At 43.0% G+C, this 11,702-nt stretch overlaps 1 protein-coding gene across 1 annotated transcript; it reads left to right on the top strand.

The window, feature by feature from the left end:
- The first annotated feature begins 4,224 nt into the window (after positions 1–4,224).
- Positions 4,225–10,486, top strand: LOC149181937 (uncharacterized). Its single transcript, XM_089414385.1, has 4 exons — positions 4,225–4,285; positions 5,337–6,118; positions 6,254–6,931; positions 7,037–10,486. Exons 1-4 carry the CDS (start codon positions 4,225–4,227, stop codon positions 10,484–10,486), a joined length of 4,971 nt encoding a protein of 1,656 aa, XP_089270511.1.
- The last annotated feature ends 1,216 nt before the right edge of the window (positions 10,487–11,702 follow it).

Genomic DNA, 11,702 nt, shown 5'->3' with positions numbered 1-11,702 from the left:
AGAACACTAAATTTTTTCACAGATCTGCTCTAGATTACAGAAGTTCAAAAAAAATTCTTGAGATGAAAAATGAAAATGGAGAGCGAGTTAAGAACCACCATGACATATCAGAGCTGCTCACAGCTCACTTCAAATCCATAGCACAGGAACCGCAGTCAAACAGAGGAGAAGCCATTAGGGAACTTCTAAAAGCCATTCCTAAAGCTATAACCTCTGAGCAAAACTGGGCCCTTAACAGAGAAATCACATTGGAAGAGGTAGAGGAAGCTGTAAGAAGCATGCCAAATGATAAAGCCCCTGGGCCGGATGGGTTCACAATCAATTTTTACAAGGCTTGCTGGAATATACTGAAGCAGGATATTTGGGAGGCTGTAGAGGACTCCAGGTAGTCTGGAACCATACTCAAATCCATTAATTCAACCTTCATAGCGCTAATTCCAAAGGTAGAGGAAGCTATTACTCCTGAAAAGTTCATACCTATTGCTCTCTGTAATGTCATCTATAAAATAATATCAAAAGTTATTGCCAATAGGCTGAAGCCCATTCTCTCGGGGATCATATCGAAAGAGCAATCGGGTTATGTAGAGGGTAGGCAAATTTTAGATAACATTATCCTGGCTCAAGAGATGATCCACACTCTCCATACGAGGAAAAAGGGAGGGATGCTAATGCAACTGGATTTATCAAAAGCTTATGACAAGGTAAGTTGGAAATACCTTGAAGAAATTTTGGATGCTTTTGGCTTCAACAGGCATTGGGTTAACTGGGTTCTGGCCCTCATCAAATCAGCGAGATTCTCGATCCTAGTCAATGGGGCCCCTTCTGAACCATTCTCACCTTCGCAAGTTATAAGACAGGGTGATCCTTTATCCCCTTTCCTATTCGTTATCCTCATGGAGGGTCTCAGCAGAATTATAGCCAAGAAGAAAGTTGCAGGGGAAATTAAGGGTCTTCAACCATTCCCAACTATTCCTGCTACCACTCATCAACAGTTCATGGACGACACTCTGTTACACGGTAACCCCACTGTGAAAGAGGCCTTGGCATTCAAGGAAATCCTAGATCTCTTTAGCAGATCATCATGGATGGAAATCAATTTCTCCAAATATACGATTTTCTTCTTCAACACTCATCATGCTATTCAAGCTCACCTTTCTCAACTTCTAGGCTTCTGGATAGGCAGTTTACCATCGAGATATTTAGGAGCTCCCCTTACTCTGCGACCTTGGCAGAAAGGGCACTGGGAAAAGATCATATCCAATATGGAAAACAGATGCAAACACTGGACACACAGGGCGCTTAACTTTGCAGGAAGATTAATCCTCACAAAGGTTGTGTTACAGTCTATACCGCAGTACTTATTATCCATGCTACCGGCCCCCAAAGGGATTCTTCAACAAATCAGAGCGATTCAGAGATCCTTTTTATGGAGTGGGAATGGGGACAAGAGAAAATGGGCGTTAGTAGCCTGGAACAAATTATGCAAGCCGAAATATTTGGGGGGACTAAACCTTGTAGATTCGGCGGTGACCAACATAGCCTATGGAGCAAAGCTATGGTGGATATGGATTAAAGATCCCAATATGCCATGGGCCAGACATTGGAAGCACAAGTATATCCCTAACTGCAATCATCAAGATCTTATTAGACTGCAGGAGGTTCCAGAGGGCTCACCCATATGGAATCCTGCAAGACATAACCGTAGCCTAGTGCAGGAAAATAGCTTTTGGGAAATACGCAGTGGTAGGCTTGCCCTGTTTTGGGAAGACGCATGGCAACAATGCCCAAAATTAGACACCCCACAGTTAGCACATCTCAAACAGACCAGTCAGCACGAAGGCAGAAGCAGAGTCTGCCATTACTGGGACTTGAGCAACAGAGATGCAAACTGGAGAGGATGGATACACCTCAATGCTGATAACAACATTGAGGGAAATGAAAGCGTAATTCAGCTCGGCAGGCAGATTCGTAAAAGAAGGATAAGGAAAACAGAGGAAGAGGATCGGCTCAGATGGGGTATGACAGAAACTGGAAATTTCTCATTAAAAGAAGCGAGGGAACTGCTAGTAAAGGCAGAACAGGAGGAAGCTACACCCTGGTGCAACAAAGTGTGGGACAGCTTATTTTGGTCGACAATTAAGACCTTTTTATGGCTATTAATGAGAAACAAAACCCTGACATGGGACAATCTATGAAGGAAAGGGTTCGAAGGGCCTTCCAGGTGCCCGATGTGTTCAAGGGAAGAAGAAACCATAAACCACTTAGTCAATTCGTGTGAATGGGCTAACCATCTATGGAATTGGATGGAGGGAATTATGAGGAATTGAAACCGAGACCGAGAGTCCATCCAGAACACGATTTCAAATTGGCAAAACATTTTCTCCCAAAACCAGAGAGTCAATAACATATGGAAAGCCATGCCAGGCTTTGTACTGTGGACAATATGGAAAGAGCGAAATATGAGGGTATTTCAGGATGAAAACAGAAGTATTGGGCATTCTAAAGTAACAATTCTTACAAATCTTAAACAATTGATTCAAAAAAAGTGCAAGACTGATCCCAACGAAAAACCCTCAGAAAGAGACTTGCATATCTTGATGTTCTTTCAACTGGAAATCAACCACAGCATCGCAACACTGAGACACCAACAACAACCAAACTCGGAGGCCGATAGATGGACTTGTCCACGAGTGGGAGTTTTGAAGCTGGACTTTGATGGTGCCTGTAGAGGCAACCCCGGGAAAGCTGGCATTGGAGGTGTTATTAGAGACCAGGAAGGAGAAATTATGCATATTTACTACAGAGAGTTGGGGGAAGGCACGAACAATGAGATGGAGTTCGCGACGTTAGAGCAAGGATTGAAAATTCTAAGAAATCTACCGACAGGCAATGCAGTGGTAGAAGGCGACTCGTCACTGGTTATTTCAGTCGCAAAGAAAATTCAGGGAGGTACTCAGGCATGCAAAGCCACGAGACACTGGAGGCTTGCCAAGGTGACAGAGAACATTGCAAAACTAATCGGCGAAATGAAAGGTTTAGTCTTTCAATCGATCAGGCGTAAGGAAAATGGTCTAGCTGATTACTTGGCTAACTACAGCATTGACAACCAAGATAGGGGATGGGACACATGTTGGCAGCAAGTGGACAGTCCTCACCTCAAGGAGAGATGCCTACAGCTGGCAAGAGAGGACGTGGGTAATTTAAATCGGGCTTAACCGGAAAATGGCAAACTATATCGGCCCCTCATGATGAATTACTCGGGAGACGATATGAGTGGCGAAGGTTGGCACAGATCGAAAGGACAGGCTGGTAGTATACATTTATGGCAACAGAGGGTGCACAAAGATCACATATTCAAGTGGATATTAGGAAGGGACTACTGCAGCTGCCCCCTCAGCAGGATCGACATTTGGCACGATTATATTCATCAAGGCATGAGCAACATTTATTTGTATAGCAGATGACATCACGTAGCATTCACAGCCACCCAAAGGAACTATGATTGCAGTACGCCCACGATGTTTCGGGAGATGAGGCTTAGTGTGGGAAACCTTACAGCGAAGAGCTATTTAACTAACTGCTGGAGCAACGTCTCATTCACTCATTCTAAAGGCATTGCTTTGGGTTACAATTGTTCTCGAGTCCGAACTGCTATCCAGGCTACGGGTAATAGGAACGATATGGATACTGGGAATTGTCGGAGTATCAATGCGAACCAAGAGCTCAGGGCTGCCAGAAGCGCATATGAAACTCGAACGACCATAAGGAACAAACGGAGAATTGCTGAGATGGAGGCTGCGGTAAAAGAGGAGGAGCAGACGCGTGATGGGGAGGAAATTGCAAGGGAGGTAGATTGGTTAATCGACCCGGGCACTGCATCCAGACGCGCCACTCAATTCGTGCGCACACAAGTAGAGAGCTGGAGGATCAAGACCCTTTTGGCGAAAGCACTGGATTCCATGGATGCTGGGAATCAGAACTCGCAAGGGGAAAACCATATATCTGAAGGCCAACTAAAAAGTCTGATTGAGATTTGCGGAGCGATGGACAATAAAATTTCAGCTGTGCATGAGGTGGCAGAAACTATCAATAAGAAATTAACATTGCTTATTCGACTTCTCCAGCAAACCATAAGCCCGGATCCTCCGAGTTAAGAGAGCAAGCAGCCAGCACCGCCGAAGGAGATTCACAACTACCGATCCCTGCTGGAAAGAGTCGATAGGCATGTCCTGGAACAGGGTCTGGACATTGCAAGTAGGTTCGAAACACCCCCGCAGTGATTCGGGTTTGCTGATGCCTTCTCTTCAACCTTGTCTGTTGTCATGTGTGTGCCATCTCTTTGGCTTTGTCTGTTTTCTATTTCTATGGGCCTCTATCACTTTTGTTTGGTGTTTTTCTAGTGTCTTGAACTATAATTTGGGTTATCTGGATGATGTGTTAGTTACAGTGATGCAGTTCAAGAATTATCGATGTTATAGATATGAGAAGGAGATAAATGGCTAAGGCCACCCTGCGCGGTGTGCAGTTAGCATTTTGAAATATCTTAGTCTCTGGTTGTCTCAGGGCTGGTGTCTTGTGTCTTTTGAACTGTCTTCATCAGGTCTCGATCTGCTTCTGCAGATTTTTTGTACAATATTTTGTTTCATAATATAAATATCTGACTTACACAAAAAGTAAAAGTATCACCAAATTTTATATATATATGAACTAGAATTAATTATATATTTTGTATTTTAATATATAATTATAATTATAATTTATATTATTTTAATATTATATTATAATTCATATTCATAACAAACACTTATTTATATATTTAAATATATTTATTGTATAAATATAATATATTGCTTACTTAAATATAAGTTTCATTCATATTTTTATTTTCATAAATAAAATTATAAATTTGATTCTTATATTATGATTTATTTTATAATATAATATTTCATTTTATTATATTATATTATATTATAAAATAAACCATTTTCTAAAACAAACACTAACAAACACTTGTATATGTGATTTTATTTTTATATAAGTGTTTGTTAGTGTTTGCTTTGGAATATGGTTTATAATATAATATAATATTATAATATTATATTATATTACATGATAAACCATATACCAAAACAAACACTAACAAACACCAAACACTTATATATGTGACTCGTGAAGGAATTACATATGATTATGATTTTCAAAAGTCAGTCTATTTTTTTTCTTTATTTAATGTGCTTTTGCATTTTTCATAGCGCAATATTTAATCATTGCAACTCCATCCCTATGTTATTATATTTATTTTAATTCACATTCAAAAGATAAACCTATTTTCCCAGAAAATGTCGAAGTAGAGTATCATGATGAAATCTGGAAGCAGCCAGTTGATTACGAACATATCCCTTTTCGATGCCGCATCTGCCATGAATATGGCCATTTATACAGGCAATGCACTCTGAACAAAGAGGAAGAATCCAAGAAAAGACAGGAGGATCAACAGAGAAATGCTGAGAAAGGCTTCCAACAGGTAGTAAGGAAGAAACGACAGAACAAAGAGACATCAAAGACCCAACCCCAGGAAAAACCGAGCAAAATAAATAATCAAAACAAATTTCAGGTACTGCAGAGTGAAGATGAAGATTATGAAGTAAACCTGGAAGATGATGAGGACCCGGAAAATACCCCCATGGAAATAGCGGGAGAGGAGAAAGGTAAGGAAAACGAAACAAATATAAACAAAGCAAACAGAGAAAAACCAGAGGAGATGTCAACAGAAACAGAACAGGAATCTAAGATGGAAGTGGAAAACCCGCCTGAAAACGAAGCAGAAGAGGAGAAAATTATGAGAAGGTTACTCCAGGAATGGAAGTATCTGGATAGCAGGTTCATACCTGAAAAACAAAAACAGCTGTATAAGGAAGTTTTCAAGAAATATAAAGAGAAAAAAGGAGAGCCTCCGGATAAACCAACCATGACAGAAAGCGAACAGGGGAATGAGGATAAAGGAATGGCCAACTCTGGCAAAAACAGCAGGAAAAGAGGCCGAAAACCAATGAGTGAGACCATACAGACGGTGGGAGAAATTTTGATAAACTCAGGAAAGGTGATACCTCTGTCGGAGGTATTCTTCCCCTCTTACAAAAAGTTTTAAATGATAGTGATCAGTTGGAATATTAGGGGTTTGCATAGTAAAGGCAAACAGAGGTATCTGAAGGATAAGTTGAAAAAGGAGAAACCTAGTGTTATGATCTTACAGGAAACAAAGATTTTGATCCAGCAGCTCGAAGAAATAATAGAAAAAAGTAGGTTACAGTATCAAGTGATTGGACAAGATGCAATCGGTTCTGCAGGAGGTATTGCAGTCCTGTGGAACCCCAATGAAATCATCATAGAAAACTGGTCCAGTATGAGCGGCATCCTCACTGGGCTAGGCAGGATAGTCGGAACCAATCATCAGGTGGTCATCTCAGGAGTCTACGGCCCTCCGACCCCTGGAAAAAAAGAGCAGTTCATAAACAGTTTCAAATCGGTCCGCAGACTTTACCCTGAAGCTGCTTGGATCACTGGGGGAGACTTTAACCTGATCAGATCCTTGGAAGAGAAGAAAGGAGGGACTAGGAAGAGGGATCACTTCATGGATAATTTCAATGATATGATAGCAGAACTTAGGCTTGTTGACGTCCAGACCATCAATGGGGTCTACACGTGGAACAATAGAAGGGGAGGTAAGAATCAAATTGCTTCCAGATTAGATAGATTTCTGGTATCTGAAGACATCATGAACAGAGATGTTTTCGTGGAGGCCAAAATCATTCCATCTCTGGGATCAGACCATTGGCCGATTAGATTAGAGGTGGATATCAAGAAGATTCAGGGGAAAAGACCTTTCAGATTTGAAGCCTTTTGGTTGAGGGACCCTGATTTCATTAAGAAAGTAGAGGAGTGGTGGAATCAATGTACTAGTCAAGGCAGATGTAGAATGCATACGTTCCAGCTTAAATTGAAAGAGCTGAAAAACAAAATAAAAAAATGGAACAAGGAGGAATTTGGCAATATTTTGGAAGATAAACAAAAGCTGGAAGGGGAAATGGCAGATCTGCAGCAGAAGATAATTTTGGAAGGCAGAACAGAGGAAAGCATCAACAGGGAGGGGGTAATCCTTGGCAGATTGGAAGAGAGACGAAAGCAAGAGGAGATCCTATGGCGCCAGAAATCTAGGATAAAATGGTTAAGAGAGGGGGAGAAAAATACAAAATTCTTCCACCAGACAATGATCAAACACAGGCAGGGAAACAGAATCCTTTCGATTAAAGACAAGAATGAGAAAAGAGTGGTAGAGCAGAATGAGATAGAACAGGTTCTGATGGATTACCACAAAGAGATGCTAACAGAACCCCAAGTGGATAGATCGGGAGCCATTCAAGAGATCTGCTCAGCCATCCCCAGTCTGGTCACTGAGGAACAAAACAAAGCGCTTATGAGGGCCGTGACCCTAGAAGAGTTGGAGGAAGTTGTGAAGACTATGAAAAAAGGGACTGCTCCTGGGCCGGATGGCTTCACAGTGGACTTCTACCAGGCAGGCTGGCACTTCTTGGGAAGAGAGATACTGGATCTAGTAGAAGAATCAAGAATAAATCAAAAGGTATGGCCTGCTCTTAACTCTACCTTTTTTGCCCTCATACCTAAGGGAGACAACTTAGAAGAGGCTAGTGGCTTCAGACCTATAGCTCTTTGTAATGTCATTTACAAAATGATAACATCCCTGATTGCCAAGAGACTAAAACCTCTCTTGGACAATCTAATCTCGGCTGAACAAACTGGTTTTGTGGAAGGAAGGCAGATACTTGATGGGCTGGTGGTAACACAGGAGGTGATCCACTCTCTAAAGGTTAAAAAACAAAAAGGAATGCTGATCAAATTGGATTTATCCAAAGCATATGATAGGCTTAACTGGAAGTATCTGGAAACTGTCCTGGAGAGATTTGGTTTTCACCAAAGATGGATTGCTTGGATTCATAACCTGATCTCCTCTCCCCACTTTTCTATTCTGGTTAACGGAAGTCCCTCAAAAACTTTCAATGCCTCTAGAGGCATTCGACAGGGAGACCCATTGTCTCCTTTTCTATTCATTCTAGCCGCTGAAGGACTAGGTCGATTTATTAAACAGGAAAGAGCAGCAAACAGAATCAAAGGGTTGCAACTTTGGGGAAACAACCTGCCTCTAACACATCAACAATTTGTTGATGACATTATGCTGTTCGGGGAACCAACGGTAAGAGAAGTTCGACATCTTAAGAGAATCCTAGACTTATTTGCCAAGGCTTCTGGGTTAGAAATTAATAGGGACAAGTCATGCATCTTCATCTTCAATACAATGGATCAGGTCAAATCCCATCTAATTAGAATTCTTGGATTCAAGAGGGGAGAATTACCTACTAAATATTTAGGTAATATTCTGGACCTCACCTCAAAAAAGGTGAGAAACTGGCAAGGGGTTCTTGACAAACTAAATAACAAGGTCTCAAATTGGGCTTTCAGAGTTCTGAATATTGCTGGCAGAGTTGTTCTTGCCAAGTCGGTCCTTCAGGCTATTCCTATATACCCATTAGCGATTATGGCTGCCCCAGCAGGGGTTTGTGCTAAAATCAGGGAAATCATAAGGAAATTCATTTGGAGTGGTTCTGATCAGAAGAAAAAATGGGCCCTGGTCTCGTGGAGTCAGCTAATAGAGCGAAAAGAAAAAGGAGGATTAGGTCTAAGGGACCCGGAAATTCTTAATAGGGTTTTGGGAGCTAAACTGTGGTGGAGGTGGCTCAGTGGTGGAAATGATCTCTGGAAAAACATATGGAGGACTAAATATAGAATGCCAAATTCTCCGGCCGATATCCTAAGACAGCAGGAAATCCCCAAAGGCTCCTCTATCTGGGAACTTGCCTCCCAAAACAGAGATCTAATTAGCAAACATACTTTCTGGGAAATTAGAGGAGGCAGTGAAGCCAACTTCTGGGAAGATAGGTGGCAACAACGAGAAAGGCTAAATAACAGTCAGGACCTCCTGCAGATCCGAGGTAGAATTGAAGGAAACAGATCCAGTGTTAAGGATTATTGGAAAACAAATGAACTGTCGGAGGGATGGAGAGTCTGGGAGGACCCGACAGAGTGGGATCGTGAACTTACCCCAGAGCTCCAAGAACATTACAGAAAAGAAATGGGATCAAGGAAAATCAGAGAACGACATGGGAAAGACATCCTCCGGTGGGGATACTCTATGAAGGGAATATTTACAACGAAAGAGGCTTATTACTTAATGGATTCTCAAGACAGAGGTGACAGGAATGTGGAATGGAAAACAATCTGGGAAAGCAACTGGTGGCCTAAGGTGTCCATCTTTGTTTGGCTAGCTTCAAAAAACAAAATTCTGACCTGGGATCGAATTCAGAAGAAGGGATTCATTGGCCCCTCCCGATGCTATCTATGCAACAACGATACCGAGACTAGAGATCATCTGTTGGTCAAATGTCCCTACACAGAGCAACTTTGGAGGACGACTAAACGACTGTTCAACAAATCAGGATTTAATACCAGAGAATTTACTGAATTGGTTTTCCAGTGGAGCAAGGAAACCTTTCAATGCAAGGTTGTCCAGAGGGCATGGAACCTTATCTCTCCCTTCATACTCTGGATGGTCTGGAAGGAACGAAATAGGAGGGTATTTCAGAATTCTGCGAAAGGTCCAGAGGTTATTTGGGATCGGGTGATCGAGAGTATGCGAGAGACTATCCTTGTCGAGAAGTGGGAGAATGATGATTGGAAAACTAACTCGGAAGAACAGGAAATTTTAAACAAGTTAAATCTTAAAATGGAGATGGTTCACTTTAAATGTTCGACCAGCCAGGACATGCGAACTCAAAGTCCAGACAAGTTCAGGTATCCGCGAGATCATTTTATCAAGCTAAACTTCGACGGGGCCTCGAAGGGGAACCCGGGCGAAGCTGGCTTCGGGGGAATCTTCAGAGACAGCAACCACCAAGTAAGATGGATTTTTGCGGACTGGGGAGGGCAGATGACCAATAACGAGGCCGAGTTCTGGGCCCTGCATCAAGGTTTACGTATTGCCATTAGGAACGGCTATACCAACCTGGAAATTACAGGGGATTCGAAGATTGCTGTGGACATGTTGAGGAGGCTCAGTAATGGGCAGGGATGGGAGAAAGTCACCAAAAGCTGGCGCACTGCGGGCATTATTCAAGAAATTGCAGGCTTCATTAAGCGCATCGATTATAGACTCATTAGCCATGTTCGTCGAAAAGGGAACCAGCCTGCGGACTGGCTAGCCAATTGGGGCTGCCGAGGACGTGGCAACACCATGGATAGCCAATGGAGAGCTGTGGAGGGTAATCAGGAATGGAAAGAGCTGGCAGATTTAATTAAGGCCGATCATGATCATGCCACAAATGTCAATGAGCGGATCAGTGAGCTGGACAAATAAGGGGAGGTGGAGACCTCGTTTCAAGGAAAGGGTTCAAGTAGGATTTGCAAAAATCATCATTGCAGATTGCAGGGTGAGGGATCAAGACCTCGGTGGCAGTACAGCGACGGCGGATGGAGCGGTTGGGCAACAGTACACACAAGGTAAGTTAATTAATGTTCGAACTATGAGAGGTGAAGGCTGCGGTACGCCGGACCTCACAGCAGAGGGGATTAATAAGGATATGATGGCAGAGTGTAGTGGTTCACCGGCGTGCTACCGGCGGCATTTGACAACCGGAATAAGCGGTTTCCCCAAGGAAAAGAATTTGATATATACCCAAAGCTGGATGAATGTCAAAGCATTGTGCGTGTTTCCAATTTGGGTAAGTGCGGAGGTTCCCATCGAGCATCACCAGAGAGCAGTGAACACACCAAGTAACCAGAGAACGAGGTGCGTCCGACCGTCGGATATTATGGAAACCAGACAGAAGCTAAGGCAGATGGAAGAGAAACAGAGTGTCGGGGAGGATAGCAGAAGCCGTAAAGGCAAAGTTATTATGCAGCAGGACCCACCTTTTTCAGTTTGGGAAATTGAGGATGATTCGGAAGAAGACACAGCCCTGGACGCAGGAAGTGAACGCAGGTACCACCACAAAAACTCGGCGGAGGAAGGAAAGGAGCAGACGAAGGCAGAACTGTCTGATTTACAGGACTCGAAGGTCCGTCGCTACGGCATGAGGAAGCGTAGCTCGTCAACTGACAAGGAAAAAGACCGGGACGGAAAACGAACCAGAAGCCAAAAGGGTCAAGGCAAGGTGGAAGGGGAGACTTCCAGGCGTGACCAGGGGAATAGAAGAAAACAAAAAGAGACTGTTAACCATAGAATTCGCAGGGCCGAAAAGGCCTTCATCCGCAATTCCAAACCTGCAGTCCGCAGACTCATGCAACATCTGGAAGAGGAATCGATTCAGGAGCAATCTGACGAGGAGATGGAGGAATGGGAATTCCTTATCCCCGACCCGGGTCACACTAGAGGGCACATGTCTTTATTTAAACAGTCGCTCCACATCTACTGGGTCATGAAGGGGCTCATGGCCAAAGCGATGGAGCAGGTGGCAAAAGAAATGGTCGCTCTGGCTAAGGGGGGTCCAGACATTCGCTGCGAATTGGCCTTCCTTCGCGTAGCAATGGTTAAACAAGACGAGAAGCTGGAGGCTATCCAGCAGATGCTGAAT

The sequence above is a fragment of the Pinus tabuliformis genome, chromosome 3_2, assembly GCF_031772625.1.
Source record: "Pinus tabuliformis cultivar Carrire ecotype Pingquan chromosome 3_2, CPIR1, whole genome shotgun sequence".
Classification (NCBI taxonomy): domain Eukaryota; kingdom Viridiplantae; phylum Streptophyta; class Pinopsida; order Pinales; family Pinaceae; genus Pinus; species Pinus tabuliformis.
This window is presented reverse-complemented; position numbering and strand designations above follow the sequence as displayed.